Source organism: Colletotrichum phormii (genome assembly GCF_030913505.1).
Source record: "Colletotrichum phormii strain CBS 102054 chromosome Unknown BDP81scaffold_10, whole genome shotgun sequence".
Taxonomy (NCBI): Eukaryota; Fungi; Ascomycota; class Sordariomycetes; order Glomerellales; family Glomerellaceae; genus Colletotrichum; species Colletotrichum phormii.
In genome coordinates this window covers 892,181-920,031 of record NW_026851452.1, presented here as the reverse complement: position 1 = coordinate 920,031, position 27,851 = coordinate 892,181, and the positions used below count along the sequence as shown (strand labels likewise).

Genomic DNA, 27,851 nt, shown 5'->3' with positions numbered 1-27,851 from the left:
CAGTCAAGACAGAGCCATCATCTGTGCAAGTCGCGGGCTGTCTGCGCCCCCGGAAATCTCGATAGCGTCCGACACACAGTGACACCTCGTATGAAACAAGCAGAGACGATCTAGCGCCGAACACGCCTTATTTTTTTTTTCTGACAGGGATCGAATCGGACGCTCGACACCATTGGATGTGCCCGGTGCTCCGACGGGCCGTGTGCTTTAGGACGGATCGAAGACCTGCGCGTGCTGCCGTTGCTTGAACTGTTTCGTTTCCTCCGGGAAACCCTCTCCAAGTCGCGTGCGCTACGGAGTGTTGTGTATCTGATATTTGCACCGTGTCGCCAAACCATCAGATTGTTTGGCCTGAATCAAGGACATACAACAACGACAACAACACACTTCAGTCTCTGTCTTTGAGCGACCACATTTCAGCACGACATGGACGAATCACCCCACCCCGTCAGTGATAGGTATACCTTGAGCCTGGATCAAAGCTTGCAAGAACTGCAAGAAAAGATTAACCAACACCGGGAAGAGCTTGCAGCGGTATGCAGCCCATCTTATGCTCATTGAGTGCTGTTAGTTAATACGTGAACAGCTTCAACGAAATGCCAACTCGAGGCAGAATGGATCCGGACCAGGGAGAGAACCTTATGAAGTCATGAGAGGCGCCTTCGAGCAAGTTGCTAGCACACCTCCATTCGTACCTTTCTCGGAATCCGTTTTACCCGCGCTACTGGCCTTGCGAACGACTCATCAGACCGTTCTTGAATCCCGAGCCTATCTGACCAGTCAAGGAGCCACTTTTGATCAGGCCAAAGGAAGGCTCGAGGTTGAGCAAGCGAGCTTGACTGACCAACAAACCCTTCAGCAGAGATTGGAGAAGCGAATTCAGTCTCTCAAAGACGAGGCCGAATCTCGGATGGAATTAACGCCTGAACGAGCAGCCAAGGAAAGACTGGACGAACTGAGGCAGAAGAAGAAGCGTTACGACAGAGAGACGACTAAGCTACTCAAAGCTTTGAGAAACTTCATTGACGGTCATCTTGGAAGTCAACTAGCTGCCGAAGACCTCGGTGGACCCGTCGTGGGAGACATGATGGAAATTGACTCGGATCAACTCGGCGCTGGTTTCAATGCCCAGGGCCGACCAGTCAAGGTCAAATCCAAGGTGGACGAGGATAAACGACAACGACGCCTCGAAGAAGTTTGGGGTCTACCTCAGGAGGATGCAGGCCGAGAACAAGGCAATGCGGACGAAGCAGCGGCTGCTGGTCGCGAGATGCGCGACCTTACAGAACAGCTTCTAAACCAACATGCAGAAGCAGCTGGCGACAGCACCGCGGCGTATGTTAAGTTATCAAAGGAAACAGCAGCGGCGCGATTCCTCGTCAGGTCCAAGGTCGCTCAATTCCATCCTCGGGACGCGACGAGGCTCAAGCTCATTGATTTTGGAAGAGAGCTGGACGACTAGCAGGGCTTGATCTGCCGCACATCCGTGCGAGTGCAACTGCGACGCAGTCGGCGCAGATCCCCCGTGTGGAGATGGCCAACCAGGCTATCAAATTGAATTTTTCTCGTGATAGCTTGTCTACCCTGGGCCTTGCAATGTCAGAGAAAAGCTCCTGTTGTTAAGCGTCGAGTCTCTTGACTCAGGGCGCGCAGTTCTAATAGGCTCGCTGAGGCTGTCACAGTGCGCGCTCTTTTTCGATAGTGCGTCACAGTGTCTGCGATTGACTCTACACTTGCCTCCGGATCTGGATAAAACGGAAAAAAAAGTTGGTGTCCAGGTTAGGAACTTGGCGTACGAAGTGTGCGTCTGAAGCATCTCCTTTGGCCCTGATCAATGCAAGAAATGAGTACGAATGTATGGACAGACTTTTGAGCTGTCGAGTCTGTTACTGAGGAGGGGTTCGCAAGGCAACTCTGAGGCTATCTGATTCTCGTGCAAGAGATCATCGCAAGATGAATGAACTCTGCCGTGCCATGAGGTATCTTTTGCCCTTGCATGCTACCTTATGTCGGATGACGATCTCGTCATAGTAGTACGAAGTGCCTTCTGCGTAAATGGGCATTTGCTACCTCCAATTCTGATTGGCCAATTGCTCACCCGCGTCCTGACGCGTCTCCCGCGACACCGCCAGAGTGCAGCCGGGGGGTCCCACTCCAAGAAAGCTCCAGAATACGTAGCAAGCACCCAGCTTGTAGATTCAAAGAAGCAAAGCCTCAACCTCTGTTCCCCGCACTTCGCTCCAAGACTCAAACGGCGAAAGGTAAACTCTCGTCAGACATTCCCTAACGCTTTATTCGACCCCCAAACATGACCTCTTCTGAACCCGTCGCCGCACAGCAGCAGCAGTCCGATCCTCCCGCCAAGCGAGTCAAGACCTCCTCCAACGACGCTCCCGTCCCCGCCGCCATGGAGCCCTGCCCGCCTCTCCAGATCAAGAAGCTCTCCGACAAGGCTCGCCTGCCGACCCGCGGCAGCTTGTTCGCCGCCGGCTACGACCTCTACGCCGCAAAGGTCACAACCATCCCGGCCCGCGGCAAGGCCATGGTCGACACCGACATTGCCATCTCCGTCCCCGCTGGCACCTGTACGTGATAAGTCCTTCTACCGTTCATAGCTAGCTCTCGTAAAGCTTGAGCTCCCAACACCGATCATAATCGTAGGCCATGGTATACTCTACTGACCACACTGTGTATGACAGACGGCCGCGTCGCCCCCCGCTCCGGCCTCGCCTCCAAGAACTTCATCGACACGGGCGCCGGCGTCATCGACGCCGACTACCGCGGCCAGGTCAAGGTCCTCCTCTTCAACCACGCCGACACGGACTTTGAGGTCGCCGAGGGCGACCGCATCGCCCAGCTCATCATTGAGCGCATCTTCACCCCCGAGGTCGTCGAGGTCGCCGAGCTCAAGGAGAGCGTGCGCGGCGCTGGCGGGTTCGGCAGCACCGGTGTCTCTCTTGCGCAGTAGATACGGTGATATTTGGTTAGATTCAAGAAGCGGCCTGGGGCGGTGACGCAGTCAATGCGGATCACATCACCGTACAAAAGTTGTGGTTTTCTTATAGAACCGGAGAAATGGATGAATAATGACAAATGCTACGACCACCATGATGTGCCTTTTTATTCCCAATTACGCACGCCGTCTCTCCATGCAGGTGACATATATCTCCGCCATCTAAACGCGCTTACTTTGCAAATCTACGAAACAGCAAAAAAAAAACAAAAAAAACACACAGACAAGCGCCTCTCCGAAACGAAACATACCTCTATACGTCTTTCTTTCTCTCTTCCCCCCCCCCCCCCCCCCCCCCCCCATCCCAAAGAAGTTCGGTCCCTACCCCCCCTTACCCCTATTCTCCAGGGCCACCGTCTACAGCCTCCTCGCCCGCAACTCCACAGTCGGCTCCCGCAAGCTCGCAAGGTTCCTCACGAGCTTCAGCTCGGCGCTCTTGCTCTTGAGCAGGTGAAGCCTCGTCCTCCCTTCCTCCGTCTCGGCCAAGGCCTCGTCCCCGCCCGCGGCCGCGACGACCTCGTGCATCCCGCGCGCCGTCTGTGTGAGGACCTCGTGCATGCTCGCCAGCACCATCTCCGCCGCCTTGGCGAGGGGCAGGTCCAGCGCGTCGACGTCGTCGCCGCTGAGCCATGATTCGCGGTCCTTGAGCTGCTGCTGCCCCTCGCTGACGCTGGCGCTGGTGCTGGTGCTGGCGGCGATGACGGCCTCGCGAATGCGCACCGTCATGAGGGCGGCAAACATGTCGCCCGTGCCGGAGAAGTAGGCGTCGATGGCGGGGAAGACAATCTTGAAGAGGCGGGGCTCGCCGGTGGAGGGCGACATGCTGGAGCCGACGACGGAGAGGTGGGAGGGCGGGTGGTCGGGCGAGGCGAGGGAGACGGAGGTGATTACGACGTGGGGGATGCGGTACTTTGTGTGCAGGGCGCGGATGGCGGTTTGGAGCGTCTGCATGTCGGTGATTTTGACGCCTGAGAGGAGCCTTGGTTTTTCGAGTCAGTGTTTGCGTGTGGGAAGAAAGAAGATGCCGTTTTTTTTTTCTTCGTCATAAGATGGGTATGGAGCTATGCGTAGACGACCGAGGCGTCACTATGTCTGGCCATTATGCCAGAAAAGGGGGGAAAGGGGGAAGGGGGAAGGGAGGATAGAAACATACTCGGCCTCAAACTGGTTGGGGAGAATCAAGTCGGCGTGCTCGACGAGGCTCTGATACGCGGGCACGACCTCCTCGGCGACGTACAGCTTCCCGTTGTCGCCCATGACGGGGTCCAGGACCCAGAAGAAGCCGCCCGGCGTCCCCGCGGCGGCCTGCTTCCGCTTGAGCTCCTTTGCGATGTCGCCCACGGCCACGACGGCCTCGGCGCCGGGGATGTAGCCCGAGAGCATCATGTCAAAGTCGTCCAGGTACGACTGCTTGAGCCCTTCAAAGAGGTCCCGGATCTCCTGGGCGGACACCCTTGTCCCCTTCCATTGTCTGTACCCTGTGTGATTGCCTATTTTTGGAGGGTGTGTGTGTTAGCAAATCTATAGCTATGATACTGGGGAGGAAGTGAGTCATGGGGAGGGCAGAGTGGAAGAAGGGAGGCCATACTGAATTGGACGGTGTTGAGAGCCGCAACATCGCAACCGAGGGACTGCAGTGTGAAGACGGCGATTTTGTTTCCTACATTTCTGCGGTAGGCTGTCAGACCCGCGGCTCACCATCCTGCCTACACGTCTGGCGCACATAGCCGCCTATGAAAGACACAAACTCACCCGGACACAACCTGTACCAGACGGTTAGTCACACACCTAAGTCGAGGCTGCGAGAACTCAGAGAAGGCCTTACATGACTGGCGACGGCCAGGACGCGTGTATCGGGGATCGGGAGTTCCACCGTCATGATCCTGTTGCGAGACTTGTGGCGTCTTGGACAAGATTCTGATGTTTGCTCAGAATGAGTAGTTGAGAAACCCTCTATGTTTTACTGGAGGCGTATGTGTAATGTAGTTTCTCAGATCTCAAGAGTCGGTTATCGGCGGTATGCTTTATCGGGAAAGATGCCGATGCGCGGAATGACTACAGATGTTGGACAATGAGAAGGGGTATTACGTTGTAGAATGGTGCAGAAACAAGACAAACAAATTCGATGCGTTGCAAATCAAAAGTTTTGGGCAAAGTAATAAGTCCTGTATCGGCGCAATTACCCGGATGTCTATCTATTCCGGAGATATCTCTTGCTTGGTCTTGTGTAGAGGGAAAGACGGGAATGACTAAGTGAGATTAGAAAGGATCTGGATGGGTGTACTGCGGTTCCAGGTTCTTCCACTTCGTTAGCTTCGCAATTCCCGCTTCTGGTTGTGGCTCTTGCTCTGACTCTTGACGTTGCGATGGCCGATGTCCGCCCAACCCGACGCGACATTTCCAGGGAAAAAAAATCGACCCCGCCAAAAAGCCAAAGGGCGCATCGAATAACCCCGCACTAGCCCGAGATTGGAAAGCTCTGACCGAGAGGCAGGTCGCCTCAATGCAGCTGCTCTCAGCTGGCGCACTCATTCATTTGAGAGAATCCAGTGAAGGGACTCGATGAACGTCGAGCCCACAGGGTACCAATTCCATGGACCGACCTATTGCTTCATATGTACGGAGTAAGGTAGGCGGAAACAGTTATTTCATTATCTTTCGTGGTCCCAAAAAGTGCTTTTTGCTCTTCCTTCACCAACGTATTGCGTATCTTCTCTAGAACATGCAAAACTCAATCCAGAGTGAAAAGGACAGGCCCTTTGCCCCGTCCATGATCCCGTGCAACGCCAGCAATATCAACTTCATTCCGTCGTTAATCGCCGATTTACTCCTCGTCACCAATCTAATGTGCATGTTAGTTTTTGTCTCTGATGGTGTTGAGCGTCAAGAGAGAGAGAGAGAGCGTAGACTTGCCTTCGGCGCCAGGTAGAAGCGCAGGTAGCTCGAGCCTGCCAGAGCGTACTCGACAAGCAGCGGTACCTCGTTGGAGAGGCAAATCTTGACTTGCTTGGAAATTGCGGCGGCCTTGCAGAAGTTGACGAGGTACTTGAGAGAGAAGGTCAGGGAGACGGGCTCCGAGAGCTCAATGTCGACGTTGTTTTCGGGCTTATCCACGTTGGTGTGGCTTCGCAGGGTGACGGATCCATTGCCAATGTCGCCGCTGGCAGCGAATTTGACACCGTCCTTGCTCGCATCGATCGTGACTGTACACAGCAGCAAGTTAGAATCTATATTATCAAAGAACCAGGTTAGAAGGGATAGTGCTGCCTACCCGACTCGCTCATGGCGATCAAGTCCGCGCAGATGCGTCTGAACTCGCTGCTCGGCATGGTGACTGTGGAGGCGTAGTCCGTCTCAGGAATACCCAGGTGCTCCTGGTCAATGTCCATCAACTTAAGGTCGTACTCGCTGATACGGTCGTTGGCTGAGCTCTCGAAGAGAATGTTCAGGCTGTCGGGGGCATCCTCAGCCTTGAGCGTCAGGATGTCGTCGCCCTGGGCGGCGCGGAGGACCTTGGTCAAGGAGCCGAGGTTGACGCCGAGCGCAATGTTGCGGTCGCAGCGGAAAGGAGAGAAGGCCTCGGCCTTGAGAGCCATAGACACCAAGGCAACGTGGGAGTTGTCCATGGCCTGGAGCATGATGCCGGAGTCATTGCAGTCGAAGTTGCAGTCCTGAACGAGATCCTTGATGGCATCGACAACCTGGGCAGGTTAGTCAAAGAACTAGCAGACGTGGCTATCAAATCAGATTGGGAAAGAAGTACCTTCTTCAGGATATCGGCCTGGTCGAGTCTGGCTTCCAACATCTCTGCAAAGTATCAGCGTCATGCACCTGGATCGGAAACTGGGAGGATTGTCGAAGAAAGAAAGAAAAAGTGTGATTGATGCGACGTACTGGCTGATTAAATGCGTGTGAAAAGAAGAAGAGCAGATGGGTATCCTCGGGTATCAAAGAAACGGAAGGGAAGGCACAGAGGGGATGGTGAGCTGTTGCAAAGGTTGAGATCGTCAAGTCTGTGGTTGAGGGGTTGATGAAGAGCAGAAGGTCTTGTCGCGGAAAGCACTTTAATGGGCAAACACGGTCGCGCGTCGTAGTGGGCTGGCGAGGGAACGACGCGTCAAGCGTTTAATAGGGCTCAACGCCAACAACGCGCGGGGGGGAGGCAGGAACACTCACAGGCACGACGGCACGCCAGCCAGTCCGTTCCGTCTTTGATCGCTGACAGATTGGCTCGTGCACCGTCCACCCACGTATGTAAGGACAAGCGAGCAGCCTGGCAGGCCCATTTTGCCCACCTGAGATAGCAGCTGGTCCGGGCTCACCGAGCTCTCTCCACTTGGTCAGGGGTGTACGCTGGTGCTCCAAGCCCCTGAATCGTGGCTCCCCCTTTCTTCTCCCTGACGACCGGGTTTCTTTGTTGAAGGTCCGGATGGCAACTGCTGGATATAGCAATAAAAACGGCGCAAAACATTGGACTTGTTGCTACCTTGTGTGGCTGGTGAAGATGTAAACAAAAGGAAGTACGGAGTAAACATATTGGGTCTTTCTCAAATAAATTTTTTTGATACCTAGTGGGCACTGTCTTTCTTGCTTGAAAGATTAAAAGTCCCTTGGTCTGTACAGGTTATCTGACCCGATCTCTGAGCCTGCACCATACATTGTGCTGGGCATGAATTTCATTATACAATACAGATGGGTCAACTGGAAGCGATCAATACCTCCCATCCGGGTTCCCTGAAATCCCCTTCTATATGCATCCCGAGTATGAACATGTTTGCAGAGATTATATATCAGAAACCGAGAAAAGAAAAGGAAAAAAAGATTCAAATGACTGATTAGCTGAGTCGTCTGCACCAAAACGCCGTGTCCGTCATCAAATGTCATGTCCTCATCACATCGAAACAATGCGTGATGGATTCGTCCCGGTTCGTGGGCGGGGTCGGAGGTTGATGACCATCTCAAGTTCCTTGAGCATGCCTTTGTTGGCATCCGCCTTTTCTTTGGCGACCTCTCGCTTCTCCCGGTCTTCTCTCATCTTGACGATGCGCTCGTCTCTCGTCAATAAGCTGCGGGGCCGGAACGGCTTAGCGATCGCCTCGAAGATCTCTTCCGTGTCTGGCTCTCCTGTGCTGCTAAAGTCTAGACTTGAAGGGGATTCTCCGTTCAAGGCTTTCAGGGCTTCGGCTGCTCCGCCTCCTTCGTCGACTGTCGTCAGCCCGCTGAGAGAGCTGGTCGGAGACAGCAGTGTGCTCATGGAAGAAAGTCGCTTTTCATTCCGGTCGATACCCAGAGCGAGTGCCGCTTTGCCTTCCTCCCAGGCCTGCATCAGTATCTTCAGGTCAGCCCCTATGGACTCATACTGTGACATGAGGTTGGACCCGAGCTCGGAAATGTCGTCAGACTCATTGAGGCTTCGGTCAGACTCTTCTCTCAACAGCGTTAGTTTGGCCTGCAAGCCGCGAATACCGCTGGACAAAGAGTTGAGTTTCCGTAATTGCGATCTCCATCTTTCCCGACCAGGTGTCAAAGGCATCTTTGGAGTTGGTGGCGGTGGGAATGCTTGAGAACGTCAGTCAACACGCCCCATAGTAAGGTAAAAAAGACCACTTACACTCCTCATCGCTCAGAAGTCTTTTCAGGTTGTCAAATGCCCTCTGAGTGGCCGCGTTGAGAGTGCGCACCGCTTCCACTGTGGTAGTCCATTTCAAAAGGTCGTCACTCTCACCGCTCGCGTCCAGGGCCAACAAGGCACACAAAAACATCTTCCGGATGGTGTGGAACCTTGCGGCGAGGATCTTGAGCGTCCTTAAAGACTCGGTATCCTCAAATTCATTCTCCTTAAAGCCCTGCTGGGCATCGGACATGTCGAAATCGCTAATATCGTAGATATCGTAGTACTTCTCGAGGTCGAGTTGTTCCGAAAACCCTTTTACTACCGCCACGGTCTGATCGTATGCGGGAATGACATCCGCGAAGCACGACCTCAGTGCCCTGCGGAGGCGCACGCACTTGCGAGTCTGTGAGCGATCCTCTATGCGACTGATGGGGGGAAGAGGCGCACTCCTAAAGTTTGTGTCAGCGCACCACGGACTTTCTCGCCAGTTACTGGACCAGAGGGGAAAATGAACTTACAGACGGTAACCTCTGGAAACAAGTTCCACCTCTTGTACCAGAGCAATCGCCGCGCTAGTCGCGCTGTCGAATTCCTGAGAGTTTGAAACAAACGCAGTGACCTCTGACAGTGCTTGGAGCCGTCTGTACCTTAGCCATCGTCTACGCATAAACACATGGGCGATCCCTGCAGCGATCACAAAAACCAACAGAATGACGAAAGTGCGCCGTTTGTTCAATGGCCCTGTTCCTGCGAGCCAGTTGATCGAGACGACGAGAGCCAATGCCCCTAGAACGACGACGACCGCGCTCGTTGAATCCAGCAACTTGTCGGCCGGGTTTCCGTCAATGGCCACATTGGCGGGCCGGGATGATGCATGGTTCTGGGATAATATGGAGTGCCCACTCAATAGCTGGGATGCGATAATAGTATAGCGAAATTGCTCGAGGAATTTGGAGTTGTCGGCTCGGTCAATCCTGGATGCTACCGCGGTCTGGAAAGGACACACATCAGTAATTTCCTCATGTGCCACAGATAGGGGATTGAGGGTTGCGCACCGAATAGCTGAGTCTGTAAGACTTGTCGGAGGCCGCTTTGGTAGGTATGTCGACTCTGAGGGGATTATTGCGGAATCTCGACCTCACCATCGGCCGACCTGTCGGCGCAAACTCTGGGCTCGAAGGAGGCGACACATCGTAGGTTGGATCGTCGTGCGCCCATCCTGCCTGCTCCTCTTCGCCTTCGTCTACAGCATGCGCGCAGAATGTCAGCAGGCGGGCTCAATGGCATAACGGGTCGTCGCCTATGAGAAAGTTGCACTCACCACGAAGGTACTCTGCGAGCGGCGACTGGTCAAACACAACAGGCTCCATCTAGCGACCTGGCAAGTATCGAGGAGGCACCTACAAGCAGCACGGCCATCTGTCGCCCCAAATCGTCGCGTTGGCCGCTGCGTCGTGAGATCGTGAACGGTATGAGGGGTGGTGAGGTGTTGTGGTCGACTAATGATTAAAAGACTCAAGAGAAAAGCAAAATATGGGCAAACACTACTCTGTAGTAGGTAGACGGTGCTTCGGGGGATATATACGAATTGTATGTACGGATACGGATACGTATTGTGATTGCGGAGGGCGCACCAGGGGGGAAGGGAGAGTTCGCTCAAAGCGCCGACCCGAGAGTGACCAGCCCGCTCGCGAATGGGCAAGGAAACTGGACCCCTGTACTCAATTAAGGTGCTAGGGGTACGAAGTACAAAGTCGGAGCCTCGGTGGGGTGGTTGCATATGATCTGCCCCAGCTAACGGAGCGTTCTAACGGTGTCACGGTGAGGTTTTGCGCACCGAGAATGTGGCTTGTGCATCGCGTATTGCGTACCTGGGGATTATTATTTGCATACCGGTATTTTTAAATTTGGTACATTGGATGGGACGACACGGGGCGGAGCCGAGACCGACATGACTCTCCACCCACCGATCTGGGGACACTAAGGCAAGATTGGACAGGTACTTAGCCTGGAACATTGAGATGCCGTAAACCGATGTGCAACTTTCCGCAGGATTAGGTAAGGAATCCCACTGGGCCAGTGACCTGCCAAAAACCCGACAGACACCCTATTCGTGTGGAAGCTGGTATTACCTAATCCAAGGCCCGCTTTGTGACGGAAGAGCTCTAGGAATGGAACAGAACAGACACCACTACCAGTCTAATAAACCCTCCAACCACGAAGCGCATCGACAACGACACAAAAGATACGATCGCGGGACCTGAGATCTCCCGGTGTTGCCCTCATAGGACACGAGCTTCCCAGCGACCTGAAAACCCGTGCGCCGCATACCAGCAATACCGCAACAATGCCGTCGGAACGCGACTACCAAATATCCCCCATTGTGCAGGAATCCGTCATGCACAACACCAAGGTGGGATAGGTCCCTGAAGCTGAACTTAATGGCCGACGTAACCTTTGTCGCTAATCATCTTGCGCCTCTTCCAGACCCTATCAAACCTGCAGAGTCTTTCAGCATCCCTCTTCGGTGTCGCGGCTGGCATCCTCGGCCTCGAATCGTACAGCGGCTTCCTCTTCTACCTCGTCTTCTCACTCATCACCGCCGTCTTGTTCTACGTTCTACGCATCGCTCCCGAATCGACGTCGGCAGGTCTCCCATTCCTCAGCACAAGCCGTTACTTCAAGGGACCATTCGACTTCTGGACAAGTGGGCTGCTTGGAGGTCTTTCTGGTTTCATTCTCACTTGGACGTTGTTCTACGGTTTGGTGAAGGCATGATGAGATACGGGTGGTCAAGGTGGCATTTCTGGCGTCAGGTGTTGAGGAAACAGCATACGGGTCTAGTCGCAGGTATATGTCATAGCAGAACCGTAATCTGAAAAAGAGTAAAGTGACGCTGGCATAATAATATAAGTGAAGGATGTGGCACCACGCTCAACAACGCCGCTACAAAGTCTAATGAAACCAAAATTCCCACCCAAAACGCAGAAAGAATCAATCCATAATCTCGACGACAGTTCCCACGAAGCCCTCTAGACCGGACCTATCGTTGCGGCCTCCCTCCAGCACAAGGATTTGAGAGCCCATCTCGACCCATTCTCGACTGGTTAGCAGCTCCAATGTAACCTGAACGCCCCCCGAAAACTCAAGATCATGGGTAGGGGCTGATTCATCATGTTCGTTCATGTCGAAGATATCTTCAGTTTCTTCGGGCTTGACTTTGTTCAAGTCATTCTTTGAAGGAAGTCTGGAAACACCCTTGACTCGGGCAGCCGCCCGAACGCTGCCGACGTAAACATTAACGAGAGACCCGTACGCCAGCGATGCAGTGTTGGGATCTCTGAATGACACCGTAAGTCCACTAGCTGCTTGAAGGGACATGCCGGTGTCAGCCATGTGTTTGGATGGGATGGCCAGGACCATGCCTTTCCGGATTCGAGGAGCTGCCAACGGTGCCTCGAAGGCCGCTTCTGCCGATTTCTCTTGAGGAATTTCCAGGACGATTCCAATAGTGCCGACTTGACCAGCTTCTAGTGTGTTTACGGGGAGCCGCAAATTACGTATGCTGACGATTTTGGCGCTGTGCCATTCTCCTTGGATTGTGGAGGCTGCCACTGTATTGCGAATTGCAATTTTAGCAAGTTCTGCCGACGAGGGGTGTGATATTGACAGCCCGTAATTGCCAGGAGAAGCCCGGTCCTCCGGCGTCATGCCTTTGAAGTCATCCTCACCGGAGGGAAATGGTCCAACAATGATGCTGTCTCCGACCGAAAGCTGACCAAAACGTAGGTATCCGGATACCACCGTTCCCATGTCATTCTGGTTGGGGTTCTCAGCAAGAGAAGCGTAGGACGCAGGAAGGCTGAAAGTGTCATCAATATGGAACAAGCACGACGGCTGTTCGGGATTCAATGCCATCCCGACATAATCGTTGGCAGTAGGGATTGGTGGCAGGGGAAGGTTCTCCAAGAGGGCATGTGTCATCCCAATACCAGCACCGCTGACAGCACTGGTCAGGATTATTGGAACAATTTTGAGGAGGTCTCCATCCCGCTCCATCTCTGTTGTGACAGCCTTCACCTTGTCGACGTCTGCTGAAGGAACAGCTGTCCATCCCTGAACGCTGCCTTGAGCGCCTTGAGCTGGCTGGAGGATCTTAGGGGCTCTTCCCACTGCTTTGACGTCTGTCAAGAGCTGTCCAAGAATTCGATGCAGACTGGTTTTGGTTGCAAGGTCCATTTTGGTGATGACGATGGCCAGAGGAGTCTTCAATTTCAGGCACAACTCCAGATGAGCTTTGGCAAGATCAACGCCAGCCCCTGCGACTCCAAGAACGTCATTGGCGGTGGAACTCGCTCCGTCTTTTGTTGAACTCGCATCCGCGTCGTCTGCCGCCAGACAAAGAACAGTCCACTGTGGAGCCCAGCCGAACAGACCTCGGAGGATGGTCCGGCGGTAACGGGGATGGCCGGCGGAATCGGAAACAAAAACCAGGCGACCATTCTCAACACTGTCGTGTATATCAATCCACGATTCGACGTGATCTTGCGAATAGTTGAATATGGCGCGGTCCTTGTACCCGACAAGCTCCTGTGCTACTGAGCTAGTGAGCCCAGACGCCACCTCGTGCCGATGTTTGAAGAGACTGACCCGGCTTTTCCCTCGGCCGTTGTCGACGGTTCCCGTGGACAAAGTACCCAGCAAAGTAGATTTTCCAGACGTTGTTGGTCCAGTGAGCGTTATCCTTAGCTGATCCGTAGTAGAGCGCCCTCTACTTGGTTGCACAATAGACTCGGTAGCCCTTGGCGGTTCTTTCACTTCGCGACACCCCTCTGTCGAGCCACCTGCGTGCCCGTTCTTCATTGAGTAGTCGGGAGTAACGAGAGCCTCCACGACCCAGAGTCTTGCCTGTCGAGCAGTTTGGGCAGGTTGAGTTGCCCCGCTATCCACCAACTCGGACGTCTCTAGCCACTCGCACTCGCCAACAATTACGTGGCGTAAGATTTCGACGCGGCAGCCCAGCGTGGCTGCCATGACCTTGAGTGTCGTGATGCTCTCATCCATTTCGTCTTTGGTCAGCCCCACCAGAGTCCCGTCATCAGCAACACCAATCTCATACAACGCTCCACGTGATTCTTCCAAGCCGGGGAGAGGTTTCTGTGGTGTCATCGCCTGACTTAAGTCGTCCGTATCATCAGGCAATTTTGGTATAATGAGGTCTTTGGGATTCAGAGCATGGTAGGCACATGATTGCTGGAGCCTCCAGAGCAATTGCGTAGTCAGTTGTTGTAGGCGGACTTGTCGACTCTGACTGGAGGCTGATAGGGCTGCAGTTGCAATCTTTGAGCGGCTGGCGGGAATTCTGGAGTTATGGGTGGAAGAGATGGTGCTCATAGCGGTATACGTCCGTCTTGGTCGCAATAAGAGGTGAAGTTTGTATTCAGTGGGACCTTCTTGCGGCTCTGCCTCCAACTTGGTGACGCCGTAGTCTGAGAGGTGCCCCGGCTGGACTTGTCCGTTGTCAGAGTTGAACCTCCTCCCAGGGTCTTCAGGAGCCAGCCATGGGGATGAGACCCGTTGGGGGTCCGTATCGAATGTGAATATTGAGCCGGAAGCCATGTTACAAGTACGAGGGTGGCGATAGGATAGTGAGTGCAGTAGCGAAAGCGTGGCAGTTTCTCAAGCGCGTAATATCGAGGAGCAAAAAGATTCGGGATGGATGTCAACGCCGGGTTCGAAGAGCTATTGCAGTAAAAATGGCAGAGGAACGAGACGCTATGCGCGGTATCATTTTGATAAGTGAGCTGAGTGGTGATATCTGCGACGTGCTCGAGGCGCTGTTGCTGACTGTGGAGTGATGGAGAAGAATCTCAATCGGATTCCTAGTTGAAGGCCATGGCGTATCGTTTACCTATACGCGATTGACTCTGTGATTTGTAGTATGGAGGGTTGAAAGTGTGCTCAAAGACTGGAGGCTTTGGATAGAGGAAGGCTATGGATAAGTTTTTGACGCCGTTGCAGTCTGGCCAGAGTAATGACTCGAAGGACGGTGAGAGGTCTCAGCTGAGGTGTGACGCAGTTGGCCGGAAGTCAAGTTCAAAAGTGACTAATATAGGTAGGTACCCTTGTTAGGTAAGATGTTAAGATGGGAAACTGGCACCTCTCTGAGTGGCTTGACTTTGAAGTTGGGCGGGGAAAGTGCGGGTATTCCACCACCAGCTTACCTCGCGACCAAGGCAGGTGCAGCCGTTTACCGGTCGGCGGTGAATGACTCCATGAGTTCACGCTCCTCCACAGCGTTGATTTGCATCAAAGTACCCGTAGCGACGACTCTGGCCAGGGCCCTCAGGACTTCTCTGCGCTGCGACTCACTCATGCCAACCTTACGCACCGTGGCACCTTACTCTCCCACCTGCGCTTGTTGAATAGCTTTGTCCAGCTCCTACATTGTCGATCTTGGGCTTGGCTGGCTGTGACAGAGCCAGCATTGCTATTGATAATGGTTCAGCTGCAACGTTAATATTGAAGTTTGAATACTAGGGCAATCACCTATCCATAGGTATGGTCCCTAGGATACCTTAGTCGTTCGCCGTGCGTTGAATCTTCGGACTCCGGCCAGGTTTGTACGTAGGTATTTGTGGTATCCATAAACGGAGTATTGTACCTAGAGTCGGGGACCCAATAAGTCTCCCCAACAGCAGTCCGGTTGTCTTTGTTCCCCCTTCCGTACCTTAGTTCTGTGAAAACCGGGCATCCGGTACAGAATGAAAGTAACTACTGCCTGCAAGTAGATGTTTGCTACGAAGCTCCAACTCAATCGGGACTCAGAAGCCAAGTTGTCCCGCCGCATTTACACGCACCAAGGGTCTTTCAAGGCTGCATTCGCTTGACCTCCAGGCACAGACACGGTCGAGGTACTTCGCAGAACCGTTCTCCCGGGCGAGACTGGACTCATTTGCTTCGCAGATAAGACCTCATTTCACCTCCTTTTTACCTATGAAAGAGTAATCAGTGCATAATGCCATGTTGACGGAGCATAAGTAATAATGCTACTGCACATTTTGCAGTGTGCTTAGATAAGATGCGCGTGGGAAATGGTGTGAGGACAATAGATACCTATGTATACACAGATACGACCGGCTTCTTCAGCCCAATGCCGCCTGATACATCACCTATGTGAATGTACCTTATCAGTATCTAACCTGTGTACCCAAGGTACCTAGTGAGACAACAACACAATGCTTACCTTGGTTCCTGTATACGTACCTAGGTACTGCGCTGCTTTGTGTGTCATCGTGTCAGAGGCATCTTACCTCCGACATTGAACTCATGAGTCTGGTTGCGGCACGACAAAACAAATCCGGATTACGCAGGAATAAGCTGAAAGGCCACCAAGGAAAAGCGATCCATGATTCCAGCGCTAGACTCGAGGCTGAGTCGAGCATGGAGGGCTGCTATAGGCTGGTGATGACCACCATTGTATAGCCCGCTCCTTGCGCCATAATATGATTGTCGACATAGCGATTGATGTGTGAGTGTGTACCTACGGATATCTCAATTCAAATGTCGACACGGAGTACCTAGGTGGCTAACTCATTCCCTGTCATCTCGAACGGCCACAATGACTTGAGCAGGATGATTGATGTCTTCTTCATTGCCGCAGCCCGCAACACTGAACCTAGGCCTGATCCAGGCAGTTTGCATATTTGATTCGCTGCGCTTCGGGTCGACGCTGGCCCAAGCCCAATTCCCCAAGTCAGGTCCAAACCATCAGAAGCCTGACGAATGTTTTATGGCTTAGACCCTGAAGCCTGAGGGGGCACTTCCGTTCGCCTTCGAAACACACCCAAGACGGGCCCGATTTTGCCACATTAAGCTGGTGCTGGACGCCCCTTGTCCAACCCCGCTGGGTCCCCGCTGGGCCCGCTGGTGCTGCCCATCCTGCATCTAGCCATCTACCGTGCTGTCCCTTCCCGACCTGACTTCTCCTTATTTTTATACGTATCCTCACCTTCCGTTCCATTCTCTTAGACAAACCTTCAGCGGCACGTTGTGTTTTGCTTCTTTCTAGAACAAATCCAATTGTACACCCACATTCACCATACCCCGACGAAACCTAAACTTTCCACTCTATCGCTCCTCGCCATGAAGAAGTTCGGCTTCAGCAAGAAAGGCGGCGACGAAGGCGACGATGCCAACCGCTCCGCCCTCTTCGGTCGAAAGAGCAAGTCTCCTGCTCCGGGCAGCGACAATCCCTACGCACAAGCTCCAGCTGGTGGCGATCCCTACGCCCAGGACGCGAATAAGTACGCCGGCATGACGCCCTATCAACGAGCACGAGCTGGCGTGCCCATCAATGGCGGTGCCCCTGGTGGCCTTCCTGGCGGTGCCCCTGGTGGCCTTCCTGGCGGCCCGAGGGGCGGTGCCGGCTACGGTGCCCCGCCACAGCCTGCCGGTGGCTACGGGAACGAAAAGTACGGAGCCGCAGGAGGATACGGGGCAAATCGTTACGACGATAACAAGAACGCCTACGGCGCGAATCAGCGATCAGGTGCTACTGGCGGAGCTCGTGGCCCCGGAGGCTACGGAGGCTTGGGCCGAACCAACAGTGACAGCACCGATGCTGTGCGCGACGAGCTCTTCAGCGGGGCTCAAGACAGATACCAGCAGAACAAGCCGCAGGCTGGAGGGTACGACCAATCGACTCCGTCTGGCGCTGATGGGGGATACGGCGGATATGGAGCCCCCCGTGAACTCACAGCTGAAGAGCAAGAAGAGGAGGAATACAGCGCTACCAAGACACAAATTAAGGATGTCAGAGAACAGTCTCTTCAGACCACCCAAAGATTGCGTCAGAATGCGAGCAACGCTGAGGCAATAGCCAATGCGTCACTCGCTAAGCTCGCTGCTCAAGGCGAGCGTCTGCATAACACAGAAAGGAACATGGACATAGCGGCAAACCACAACGTGAAGGCGGAGGAGGGTGCCAAGAATCTAAAGAAAGCAAACGGAAGCATGTTTGCAGTTCACGTCAACAACCCATTCCAATCTAAGAAGCGTGCGGCAGAGCGAGATGCGGCGATTCTCGACCGACACCGCCAGGAGCGCGAAGTTCGCGAGGCGACCAGACACGAGGCTTTCAAGTCCAACCAGCGAATGGAAGATACCTTCAAGGAGATGTCGCTGTCTGGTCGTCCTCAAAGGGAGTTGGAAGGACAACGCAAGCCGGTAGCAAAGAATTTCAGCCTCGATAGCGAAGACGAAGAAGAAGAAGACAAAGAGAGGATGATTGACGACAACATCACCGCAGTTTCCGGCGCGGCTGGGCGTCTTGGCCTGGCAGCCCGCGCTATAGGAAAAGAGATCGATTCACAGAATATCCTCATCGACAATATCGCCAAAAAGGTAAGTACATCACTAATTTTAACCTTGTTTTGTGTTGATGCTGAATCACATTTCCCAGAGCGATGCTGTCGACGACGGAGTCAGGATGAACAGAGAGCGTTTGAACCGCATCAGGTGAATGATCGGGAGCCAATTCCACCGACTATCCTATTCGTGAAAATGCCCACAAAGAAGACAAAGAAGAGCAAGGTCCATAACTAAATGTTCTCCAACTTGTAAACTTCATAGGCTGGGGTTTCGTAAGGGTGCGCGCTATAGAACGCAGATAGTCAATCAGAAACAAGGCGTACCTCTTAGTTTGAACTCCATACCTTTTGAGAGCTGCTACAGCGGCTTTTGCAACATTTCTGTCAGAGCACAAGACCTCGACTCGATACTCCAAGACTCGCTCAAGTTGGTCTACTGCGCCTGTGTGAGGGTCTGCCCCAGCTGCCCCTACGGACCTGAATTGGCCTTGGCCGGTAAGCTCGAAAGCCACTTGAATATACTTGCCCTGGTCGTAGACCCCGGCACCCGTTTCGAAGACGGCGTCTTTAGTAGCGACCAAGTGGGAAGCTGTTGAAATGCCAGAGAAGGAAGTCAGCATGCTTTCATTTGAGTTCGATGATGTTGGGCAGACCCAACCTGGCACGGTGTAGATGAGCTTGTAGCGGTCCGCCATTGCTGGGGTATAGATCGTGTGTCGACGAGTGAGTGTTGTCAGGCTAGTCTTGCTATACGAGAAACCGTGAGCAAGCGAGCGACTTGTATCGGTACGAGTGAGGGGAAACGCTTGAGAGCGACCAAAGTGACGCAATTTGCACTTGGGACACATGATTTTCGAGGTTGGGCATCTGCTCAATATAATGGTTACGGGCAAGGTCTGGTGCAATTTGACAACCTGGCAGAAGTATTTATTTCGCCAATTGAGAATTGACTACAGAATACCATAGCTTATGTACTTCATGGATTTCTATCAGTTGTCTTATTCTACTTACCTTATTTGAGAAAGATGCCCTGGAGGAGACATTGCGGCTGTTGCGATGAGGCAGGCAGGTACCTATGTGCATCCCTCAGGTGCCCTGTACAAATACGGGGCAGGCATCCAATTAAGAACCGGCTGGGTGCGAAACCAAATCTAGCACTCTCCCCATAAATCTCTTCTCACTTCCCATTCATTTCTCACTTAACTGCCGACTACATATCGCAAACTCTGTTGGCAGCCTCAACATGTCATCTATACTTGACGCTGAACGCGCCCCCAAAAAGCGGAAGCTTAATGGCAAGAATACTATCAAGGTTGGCAACAAAGTCATTTCTCTTGAGGGATATCTCAACCCCCCAGCAAAGAAAAAAGAAACGGAAATTCAGCAACGTCCAACAGAAGAGCTGCAGTCTATTCAGGATACAGAAAATGATGCCGCGTCGGACGCGTTAGCCAAAGATTCGAAGTATTCGCATCAAACAGCTCCGACTTTCATCAAGCATTCGTCGAAACCCTCCCAGCATCGAGACAGGTCAAGACCTGACAAAAGAGGCCAAAGATGGAGAGATGATCCTGCCTTATTGAAGATCAGGCAAAAGTTACCCATCTGGGCACACCGGGAGGAGATACAAGCTCGCGTGCGCCAAGACGATGTACTTCTTCTTGTTGGTGAAACTGGTTCTGGAAAAAGTACTCAGATACCTCAGTTTTTGGTCAGGGAGCCGTGGTGTAGGAGACAAACTGTCAGTATCGCAGAGGCAAGAGAAGTCAGTGTCGGTGGCATGATCGCAGTCACTCAACCACGTCGAGTTGCCGCCACGACTTTAGCGCATCGTGTTTCCCGCGAGGCTGGGACGCCTCTCGGTGAAAGCCGCGACGGACTAGTTGGATACTCGGTTCGTTTCGATCACCAGGTTCCCAAGGGCACGAAGATCAAGTTCCTCACCGAGGGTATGCTTCTTCAGGAGCTTCTGAGAGATCCAGATTTGAAACAATACAGCGCCGTGGTCGTTGACGAAATCCACGAGAGAAGTGTTGACGTGGATTTGGTGTCCGGATTCCTCAAGCAAATCCTGCTTAGTAGCCGGAAGGGCCGCGGCGGCATACCACTCAAGGTTGTTGTCATGAGTGCCACGGCCGATGTTGAGCGCATTCAAAGTTTCTTCTCTGCGAATGCTCCTGAAGAAAAAAGCGGCGGTGACGACTTGGTCAACAACAAAATCAACTCTGTTGGATTACTGAAGATCCAGGGCCGGCAGTACCCGGTCAAGACGATACATACTCCCCAACCAGTGCCGGATATCCAGGAATCTCTCTTGAAGACGATTTTCAAAATTCATGTGGAAGAGCCACTACCTGGCGACATTCTTGCTTTCCTGACCGGACAAGAGGAAATCGAATCCGCGCAGTCACTGCTCGAGGAGTACGCCGCAACGCTAGCCTCCAACGTCCCCAAGATCAAGGTTCTACCCTTGTACGGTCAGCTTTCAATGGAAGGACAACATGCAGCTTTCCAGCCTGTCAAAGGAGGTTTCACGCGGAAAATCGTACTGGCTACCAATATCGCTGAGACGTCCGTCACTGTACCCGGTGTACGTTACGTGGTGGACGGCGGCAAGGCCAAGGTCAAGCAATTCCGCGCTCGCCTCGGCATGGAATCATTACTAGCAAAACCTATTTCCAGGTCTTCCGCCATCCAGCGAACAGGCCGTGCTGGTCGTGAAGGCCCTGGCAAGTGCTTCAGGCTATACACTGAAGGTACATTCAGCACACTCGAAGAAACGGATCTGCCAGAGATCCTGAGGATCGATGTTCTGGGAGCTGTCTTGACGATGAAAGCGCGAGGCATTGATGACATTCTTGGGTTCCCCCTTATGGACACCCCGGATGTGGAAGCCATCGAACGAGCACTAGTCAGCCTTCATGGACTCGGTGCGTTGGCAGACGACGGCACGATAACCGAGGCAGGCCGCAAGATGGCGGGATTTCCCATCTCCGCGGCGTTTGGTGCGGTTCTGCTTGCCTCTGCCAAGCCGGAATTCGACTGTGTCCTAGAGACGATAGACGTCATCTCCTGCATCACGTCTGGCGACGACATTTTTCATCAGCTGCAGTCAGAAGAACAACGCGAGGAAATTAAAGAACTCCGCAAGGAGCTCTACCGCCGGGAAGGCGACATCCTAACATATCTTACCACAATGCAACAATACGCCGCCGAGAACGCCAATCGTATACAGTGGTGCAAGCAGAGAAAGGTCAACATTCGCAACATGAAGACAGCGCTCAACATCCGCAGGCAACTACGTAGCCTCTGTCTCAAAGAAGGCCTTCTCACAGAGGCTCCGCCGCCAGACCCTCAGCCCTTTACTCCTCTGGCTCCGGAACAGGCCGAGGCTCTGCTCAAGTGCTTCCTCCGCGGCTTCGTGTCCAAGACAGCTATACTGGCGCCGGATGCGAGCTACGTCACGTCACAAGGCAAGCATGTTGTGGCCATTCACCCGTCTAGTGTGCTACACGGGCAGAAGAAGGAGGCCATCATGTTCCTTGAGCATGTTTTCACGCAGAAAAACTATGCTAAGAAAGTCAGCATCATCCAGGCCGACTGGATTGTCGAGGTGTTTGAGGGGCACTGAAAGATGACTACGACGCTGCGCAAAAGGTATACATTTACATAGATATTAATACAAGCCCGCATAACTCGCGCCTTTCGCATCGTTGACTTTGATGGTGTTTTCCTTCATTAAGGCAGCGACATCACGATTGATCCTCGCCTTCACCTGACTCACGCCGTTCTTTGATCGCCTGCATCAGCTCATAAAGTTGACCGATTTGTTCGTCTAACAGGGAAATGAGTCATTGGCCATTGCGAAGTCACGGAAGAAATAATTGAAGAGAAAACTCACCACTCATCTTAGCAACCTTGACAGGGTCGATTTTCTCGCCAACCCACGAGTTGCCCTCGATCTTTTGCGCATATAACTGCCATTCAGTCAAGAAACCGATCTAGCACATTGCGAGGAAATGATTAGTCACTTCTCTCGTGTAAAGAATGACTCTTCACCTCATGCCATCACCAAAGCAGAGGACGTACCAGGTGCGCCGGGTTATCTACTGTGCGATGAGCACGAAACTCAGCCTTGATGTACTCGTCACCCAGTAGGCGCATCTCGGAAGGAAGGTGTTTGCGGTGAGCGCGCAGAAGACGGCGGTATAGCGGAATAGGGGGTAGGAGGGCCATCGGTGCGGGCCTGAGGCCGTTGCCCTTTGAGACGGAGGCCGAGGCCATCCTCAAAACTGACGCAGACCGCATTGGTGGCGGGTTGGGGGTGATGAAGTTTGTTGGGCCGGGAGGCTGCAACGACGTCACTGGTAAGTGAGTCGTGAATCGATGTGACTCTTAAAAGCCGGAACGCAATACTGCTCTCGTGCTTTCAATTTATCGATGATGGCCACCTCGTTGCTGGTTGTTCAAGATACTGGCAAATGATGTTTAGGTATTCCGTCATGCAAATCACCATTTTCTGATGGGAGGTCAACGAGGTGACCCATACAGTGCACGGCGATCAGAATTACACACAGTATCTGCTTAACAATGGGTGAGTATTCATGAGTAGGCAGAAAAGGGTGGACCTGGAAGGCAGCTAGGGTCCACATTTACGGGCTACCCAGCTACATACCACTTTTAAAAGAATTATAGACTTTACCTAATTCCTCGTCTTTTTACAACGTACCTTTATATATAATAAACTAAAGAGAGAGAGAGTTGTGTGCTGCCATATCATTTTTGACGGCGGCGACAAGGGCATCTCCGATGTCACTATTGCGAGCTGTCGTCACCTGGAGGTCATAGTACACATACACAACGGCAATAGTCAAGGTTGTCATCCACAAGTCGTCTTGACTTCAGAAGTTCAGTTGAAAGAAGAGTCGTTCCATTCTACCATTTACGCTTTTGCGCTTTCTACTCCATCTCGCGTATCGGCGTCCCCCTCTAGTTCGGGGGGAAAGAGCTTGAGAACCTCTAACTGTGACATCCAAGTCAGCAAACGGCCATCCCGGTTGGGCACCTCCTTAGGTAGGAAATAGCATCCTCCAGAAAACATGCATCCACCGGCCTGGAAATCCTCTTGCGCGAGGCCGGTATCGCCATTTCTTATTTTCTCCAACGCCCACCTTGTTCTCTGCTTGAGAGGATGTTGCTCGCGCAGAATATGCTCCCAACCATCGAGGCATTCCTCCCATAGCCGGACAGCCCCCTCTGTCTTTTGACACCGGGCCAACACACCCGCCAGCTGATCCATCGTTGCCAGTGTATCAAGATGCGTCCTCCAAAGAAACTTCTCGCTCACTTCAAGAACCTCGCGCAAGATCTTCTCTGCCTCTTCAAACTGATTCAGGTTCGCACATCCGGTTGCGACATCTCGCTTCGATGGCAAGATCCTGGACTTATTGTCCAATCCCTCTTCGATGGCGAGGACTTCGCGCCAAGTCCGGTCCGCTTCATTGTGTTCCTCCAAGGCTGAACACGATGCGGCGACGCTGCTCAATGCGCTCGCCGTTGCAAGAGAATGGATTTTGTTTTCCACACAATACTGTAGGTAACTAATGTCAATACCGTAAGCCATTCCAGCATTGCCCTCCATCCGGAAGATGGTGGCAAGCGTTCTCACAGTTTTGCGCCACCAGCCCCCAGACCAGGGCCCGTCTCGCCCGACTTCCTCCCCATATTCTAGAAGTGTAGCTAGCAAATCTTTGGCCTCCTTGTATCTTGCTTGGATGATCGACAACTCCACCAGGTCGATGCCGATGCGGGGATGATGGCGCACGACCCTGATCTCACCGTGGTCCGCGACCAGTCTGATAATATCCTGGAAAAGAGCCTGGGACTCTTTCAACCTGCTGGAATCGCGGTAGGCCCTCGCCAGATCCCACGAAGCCGCTATGCTATCCATGTCTTGAGGCTCGAATATCACTTGGCTAGCAGCAACAATCTCTTCCAAGACCCTTGTAGCTTGGGTCCAGAGTCCCAGGTCCATAAGCACACTTGAGAATGCACCTTCCCTATGAGTCTCCCGTGTCAACTTCATGAACTCTAGACTTCCGTGCTCAAAACATGCCTGCATATGCGGCAGTACCTCGGGGCGAAAGATCTCTGCATCGAAGGTCTTATTTCTCGCACTCGCAAGATAGAGTATCTCGCCAGCTGCTCTGCGTTGCATGGTCAGAGTGTCGGGCTTCATTCGGTCTCTGGCCCAAGAGTGCACTAAAACATGCATAGAGTACAACCACCCAGCCAAAGTAGACCTCTTGATCAAAGAATAGCTTCTCAGCGTCGCGATTCCATTTTCGAAGTTGGTTGGATCCCAATCGCCTTCTCTTGTAATGTTGATCAACGGAAACGGCCCAATCCCATTGTCGCCCCTTTCGCTGCGAAAGGGACTTACATCCCATTTTCTGCTGACTGCTGCCCTCCTGAGAATCGCACTTGTGATCTTCTCATTATGATAGAAGCAGAAGATGTTGAGAATACGAAGGGCATTCAAGGCAGCCCGGCCGTTGTGACTGTTTTGCTGTGACCGCTTTTCCAATGCCACATACGAGAGCTCAAATGTACCGTAAACAGCGGGATTGTGCTCAAAGACTCCCGGGTACATAGGGTCTCCTATAATGTCTTTTCGGCGATCCCGGAAGTTGACAAGATAGCTTGCGAATGAACACTCCTGGTTGTAAATATAGGAACCGGCCTGATCGATGGCTAATGGGAGATATCCAAGCTCGCTAACAATTTCTCTTTCGTATCTGTCGTCAGCATCTCCGGACTTTGTCCTTTGTCTTTTCGAGGCGCGAAGGAATAGGGTGACTGCATCCTCTGCATCCATAATGTCGACCGGGATTGTTTGGTCGGCGTCCAGGGTGGGTGTTATATCTTTCCGTCTGCTGGTGAAGATAATGTTTCCAACGTTCCCCGGAGGAATATACTGGCTCACGTCGATTGAATCATTGTTGTCGAATACAAGAAGCCACTCTTCAGTATGATTCTGTGCCAACCAATTATGAACTTTCTTCATATCAGGCCTGCTGGGCTCTCCGCCGAAAATCTCAGCTGTTAACAATCTGAAGCTTTCGATCATGGAAGTTATGGTGGCGCCGTTGATCCGAAACACCAGATCGAATCTAAGATACGCGAATCAAGTAAGAAAACTGTGGGTTGAGATGGATGTCATGCCACATACCTTGACCCGTACAAGTCTCTAAATCTGAGGACAATCTGCGTCTTCCCAACGCCTCCCACGCCCCAAATTCTGAGGTGTCTTCTAGGTGAAGATCCGGCCGGGCGTTCGAAAAAGTGCCGTTCCATCTTGCTGAGTATGTCTAATCTGCCAGTGAATTGAGGGCTTGCAATGCTGTTGATCTGCACCTCTTGCTGAACGGCTTGCCTCGAGGCCGCTTCGGATACCGCATGGCCTACTGCGTTTCAGTCACTAAACATAGTAGCTTAGTGAGGATACTCACATGCGGCATCAAGAGACATGTTGACGCCCTCCTTTTTGTACAACATGCTGGCAATTTTGTCGATACTGGCAGAGACTTCAAAGTCTTGTATGTACCTCTCCGTTGCCGCCCGCAACAACCCCATTTTCTGGTATTCATTCAGCTTGATATCCGCAGCGCCCCGGTCCAAATTCAACCGCCAGTATGCGTAGGGTGTTCCCAAAAACCGCTCCTCTAAGGCTTGGTGCTCGGGCTCCGAATCAGTCAACGATGCTTTGGCATGCTTGACGATCTTTATCGTGCCTCTTGAGAAGAGGGCGCCGCTGCCTTGTCTGGCCACGACTGGACGATCTATAGGCTGCCCAGGAGGAACTACGTTGACTTCCTTATCGGAGACTTTAAGTCCGGTGCCCAAGCTGAGGAGAAATCCCAAGGTCCTCCTCGGGCCGAAGTAGGACTCGGCCTCACTCAGAACAAGGCGGGCGGGATTGTTGTAGGCCACGGCCCCGTCGACGTACTGGTCCCTCTCTGCCTCGACCTTGATGGAGATTGGGTCGAAGAAAGTCGGTGCCGCCGACGTTGCCCTTGCCGCCTCCCAAATTTCCACATTGTGAGCGCAGTTGCTGCTGCCTTTGTACGTTCGGAAGAGGTAAGCCGCGTAATTTTCATACGTGGCTGAGCAAACAAACGTGAGTCCCTTTTCCCTCGCGTCGTCGAGCATCGTGGTCGTTGCGAGCTTGCGCACGTTATCTTGTATGATTTTGACGAGTGTTTTCTCCTTGTAAGTTCTGCTCCAGAACCTACGGTTTTTCGGATGAAAAACGTCCTCTGCAAAACTTTCGGATGCGTTGATGGCTTCTTCAGTCGACATACCCATGCGACCTAACATGATGGCAATGAGTCTTTCCAATGATCTGCTATTAGTGACATTTTGCAAGACGGCGTGTTGGAAAGACCAACTCACCCCCTCAGTGCTTGTGCCACCCATCAAATGGAAATGGTCCTGAGGCTTGGGTATTTCTCTGAGGCCTGCCATCTTCTGTAGTCGCTTCATGATCTCGTGCAATATGACCAGTTCCGAAATTCCCCTGATACCTCCGCCGTCTGCCTTGTGTTAGGCGAGCCCTCCTGGATAGTCGAGAATCAACATACCCAGTGACAAGAGATAGAGAGGCTCATCTTGGCTCATTTTGCGACGATCTAGAACAAAAGTCCAGGCAGTAAACAATCAAGAGTCAAACAATAAAGTCGACATACGAAACAGTGAATAGGTAAATGAGAATAGCGATACCCAGCTTGAGCCAGGTAAACGCAAAGCTTGCGCATTCAACAGAAAAATCAAGCCAAGGGAAAGTGGCACTTCTTCAATGAGTCCGGCCAACCAACATCTGGGCAGTGCAGATAGTTGTCCGAAGACCAAGCCCATGGGAGGCCTTCTTTGGAATCCGCCCCAATGTATTATGCATGTTAAGCGCCCAGCACTCGCCAGGATATGGAGCAAGACACGGTCACACACACACCAATAAGCCTGCGATCTCTCGTCCAGGTTGCCAACACCGACTTTCCGACATTCATATTTCATCGGCTGGCCCCTATTGGAGTTAACTTGTCTAGGTATGGATGTAGCCAGACGCAGGAAACCTGAGAGCCTGTGGCAACCCGACGGAGTGGTTAGATGTGCGTCTCGGCTGGTAGGCATGATAGCGACTGTTACATTCACGCAGCAATCGCCAGTCTGCCCTCCTGCAGACCCTGGTTAAAACGGAGAGGCGCAGCATGTTGCCAATATACGTGGCCGAAGGCAGAACGAGATGGACTGGGAACGACATTCGGGAAGCAACTGCTGATGCTGCTTGGCAATCTGGGTCAGGCAGTATTCATGAGGAGCGGATCAAACTCGATAAATGAGGTGCCAGAAGATTCATGGTCAGATACCTGCAGGAGTCAGAAGACAAGAGGAAAATGGGACTCGGAATTGGTTGGTGCATGCTCCTAAGCGCCGGCCTTATGAAGCGGGTCGGGCCACTGGACGGGGTGGCGCTTTGACGATCGACTTGAACCAACAAATTACGTGCCAACCAAACATTTCTCATGTAGAACCATCAATCCGGCGGAAACTTCACTTTTCGAGTATTCGAAAAGCCGTGTAAAGGTACTGTACATGAGTTAGGAAGTTTGGAGCGTGTAGAAAGCCAAGCTGGTTGTTCTGCTCATCATTTCCTCGATATTCCTCAACAACGATGTCCGTCTCTGAAGGATGTTTATGGAGGTTTTGGTCAACTAGGCAAGAGTTTAGGATGCCCAATTTCTATCAAAAAGGGAATCTAGAGCCCTAGACAGACTGGTACATGTTCAATCGAAGT

At 52.6% G+C, this 27,851-nt stretch overlaps 10 protein-coding genes across 10 annotated transcripts; 4 read left to right on the top strand and 6 right to left on the bottom strand.

The window, feature by feature from the left end:
• Nucleotides 1-426: 426 nt before the first annotated feature.
• On the top strand, nt 427-1,462 carry BDP81DRAFT_319359 (uncharacterized protein; the record flags this gene model as incomplete). Its single annotated transcript, XM_060584426.1, has 2 exons — nt 427-534; nt 587-1,462. The coding sequence occupies 2 exons, from the start codon at nt 427-429 to the stop codon at nt 1,460-1,462; spliced, it is 984 nt and encodes a 327-aa protein (XP_060445292.1).
• A 534-nt stretch (nt 1,463-1,996) lies between these two features.
• On the top strand, nt 1,997-3,275 carry BDP81DRAFT_406518 (deoxyuridine 5'-triphosphate nucleotidohydrolase). Its single transcript, XM_060588981.1, has 2 exons — nt 1,997-2,585; nt 2,700-3,275. The coding sequence occupies exons 1-2, from the start codon at nt 2,309-2,311 to the stop codon at nt 2,966-2,968; spliced, it is 546 nt and encodes a 181-aa protein (XP_060445291.1). The 5' UTR covers nt 1,997-2,308; the 3' UTR covers nt 2,969-3,275.
• Nucleotides 3,276-3,340: 65 nt separating this feature from the next.
• Nucleotides 3,341-5,360, bottom strand: BDP81DRAFT_374505 (pyridoxal kinase). The gene is made up of 5 exons (XM_060586697.1): nt 4,839-5,360; nt 4,766-4,776; nt 4,602-4,681; nt 4,167-4,503; nt 3,341-3,992 (listed from the first exon to the last, which is right to left on the bottom strand). Exons 1-5 carry the CDS (start codon nt 4,890-4,892, stop codon nt 3,371-3,373), a joined length of 1,104 nt encoding a protein of 367 aa, XP_060445290.1. The 5' UTR covers nt 4,893-5,360; the 3' UTR covers nt 3,341-3,370.
• Nucleotides 5,361-5,571: 211 nt separating this feature from the next.
• On the bottom strand, nt 5,572-7,141 carry BDP81DRAFT_406516 (proliferating cell nuclear antigen). Its single transcript, XM_060588980.1, has 4 exons — nt 6,777-7,141; nt 6,285-6,714; nt 5,927-6,216; nt 5,572-5,855 (listed from the first exon to the last, which is right to left on the bottom strand). Exons 1-4 carry the CDS (start codon nt 6,816-6,818, stop codon nt 5,838-5,840), a joined length of 780 nt encoding a protein of 259 aa, XP_060445289.1. The 5' UTR covers nt 6,819-7,141; the 3' UTR covers nt 5,572-5,837.
• Nucleotides 7,142-7,904: 763 nt separating this feature from the next.
• On the bottom strand, nt 7,905-9,997 carry BDP81DRAFT_319686 (Mysoin-binding motif of peroxisomes-domain-containing protein; the record flags this gene model as incomplete). The annotated part of the gene is made up of 5 exons (XM_060584457.1): nt 7,905-8,572; nt 8,625-9,076; nt 9,146-9,618; nt 9,683-9,870; nt 9,949-9,997. 5 exons carry the CDS (start codon nt 9,995-9,997, stop codon nt 7,905-7,907), a joined length of 1,830 nt encoding a protein of 609 aa, XP_060445288.1.
• Nucleotides 9,998-10,974: 977 nt separating this feature from the next.
• Nucleotides 10,975-11,405, top strand: BDP81DRAFT_449673 (Rab5-interacting protein-domain-containing protein; the record flags this gene model as incomplete). The annotated part of the gene is made up of 2 exons (XM_060592442.1): nt 10,975-11,040; nt 11,115-11,405. 2 exons carry the CDS (start codon nt 10,975-10,977, stop codon nt 11,403-11,405), a joined length of 357 nt encoding a protein of 118 aa, XP_060445287.1.
• Nucleotides 11,406-11,621: 216 nt separating this feature from the next.
• Nucleotides 11,622-14,246, bottom strand: BDP81DRAFT_461118 (GTP-binding protein; the record flags this gene model as incomplete). Its single annotated transcript, XM_060593735.1, has 1 exon — nt 11,622-14,246. One exon carries the CDS (start codon nt 14,244-14,246, stop codon nt 11,622-11,624), a length of 2,625 nt encoding a protein of 874 aa, XP_060445286.1.
• Nucleotides 14,247-16,763: 2,517 nt separating this feature from the next.
• Nucleotides 16,764-21,629, top strand: BDP81DRAFT_374492 (P-loop containing nucleoside triphosphate hydrolase protein; the record flags this gene model as incomplete). The annotated part of the gene is made up of 4 exons (XM_060586696.1): nt 16,764-18,032; nt 18,091-18,146; nt 19,154-19,462; nt 19,562-21,629. Exons 1-4 carry the CDS (start codon nt 16,773-16,775, stop codon nt 21,627-21,629), a joined length of 3,693 nt encoding a protein of 1,230 aa, XP_060445285.1. The 5' UTR covers nt 16,764-16,772.
• A 64-nt stretch (nt 21,630-21,693) lies between these two features.
• BDP81DRAFT_26556 (ACN9 family protein) lies at nt 21,694-22,385 on the bottom strand. Its single transcript, XM_060582894.1, has 3 exons — nt 22,088-22,385; nt 21,900-21,999; nt 21,694-21,833 (listed from the first exon to the last, which is right to left on the bottom strand). Exons 1-3 carry the CDS (start codon nt 22,304-22,306, stop codon nt 21,751-21,753), a joined length of 402 nt encoding a protein of 133 aa, XP_060445284.1. The 5' UTR covers nt 22,307-22,385; the 3' UTR covers nt 21,694-21,750.
• Nucleotides 22,386-22,751: 366 nt separating this feature from the next.
• BDP81DRAFT_428104 (acyl transferase/acyl hydrolase/lysophospholipase) lies at nt 22,752-26,760 on the bottom strand. The gene is made up of 4 exons (XM_060590400.1): nt 26,641-26,760; nt 25,510-26,592; nt 25,230-25,461; nt 22,752-25,170 (listed from the first exon to the last, which is right to left on the bottom strand). Exons 1-4 carry the CDS (start codon nt 26,675-26,677, stop codon nt 22,941-22,943), a joined length of 3,582 nt encoding a protein of 1,193 aa, XP_060445283.1. The 5' UTR covers nt 26,678-26,760; the 3' UTR covers nt 22,752-22,940.
• Nucleotides 26,761-27,851: the final 1,091 nt, after the last annotated feature.

Bases quoted from the DNA above. Each gene is read 5' to 3' on its own strand.
- BDP81DRAFT_406518 (XM_060588981.1), top strand. From the start codon at position 2,309: ATGACCTCTTCTGAACCCGTCGCCGCACAGCAGCAGCAGTCCGATCCT. The intron at 2,586-2,699 runs GTACGTGATAAG...TGTGTATGACAG, and splicing joins CTCCGTCCCCGCTGGCACCT to ACGGCCGCGTCGCCCCCCGC.
- BDP81DRAFT_374505 (XM_060586697.1), bottom strand. From the start codon at position 4,892: ATGACGGTGGAACTCCCGATCCCCGATACACGCGTCCTGGCCGTCGCC. The intron at 4,504-4,601 runs GTATGGCCTCCC...CTCCAAAAATAG, and splicing joins TCTCAACACCGTCCAATTCA to GCAATCACACAGGGTACAGA. The intron at 3,993-4,166 runs GTATGTTTCTAT...CGAAAAACCAAG, and splicing joins CCCAACCAGTTTGAGGCCGA to GCTCCTCTCAGGCGTCAAAA.
- BDP81DRAFT_406516 (XM_060588980.1), bottom strand. From the start codon at position 6,818: ATGTTGGAAGCCAGACTCGACCAGGCCGATATCCTGAAGAAG. The intron at 6,715-6,776 runs GTACTTCTTTCC...TAACCTGCCCAG, and splicing joins AGGCCGATATCCTGAAGAAG to GTTGTCGATGCCATCAAGGA. The intron at 6,217-6,284 runs GTAGGCAGCACT...TGCTGTGTACAG, and splicing joins GATCGCCATGAGCGAGTCGG to TCACGATCGATGCGAGCAAG.
- BDP81DRAFT_26556 (XM_060582894.1), bottom strand. From the start codon at position 22,306: ATGCGGTCTGCGTCAGTTTTGAGGATGGCCTCGGCCTCCGTCTCAAAG. The intron at 22,000-22,087 runs GTACGTCCTCTG...GCAATGTGCTAG, and splicing joins TAGATAACCCGGCGCACCTG to ATCGGTTTCTTGACTGAATG. The intron at 21,834-21,899 runs GTGAGTTTTCTC...TTTCCCTGTTAG, and splicing joins CAAGGTTGCTAAGATGAGTG to ACGAACAAATCGGTCAACTT.
- BDP81DRAFT_428104 (XM_060590400.1), bottom strand. From the start codon at position 26,677: ATGAGCCAAGATGAGCCTCTCTATCTCTTGTCACTGG. The intron at 25,462-25,509 runs GTGAGTATCCTC...GAAACGCAGTAG, and splicing joins CATGTCTCTTGATGCCGCAT to GCCATGCGGTATCCGAAGCG. The intron at 25,171-25,229 runs GTATGTGGCATG...CGCGTATCTTAG, and splicing joins AGAGACTTGTACGGGTCAAG to ATTCGATCTGGTGTTTCGGA.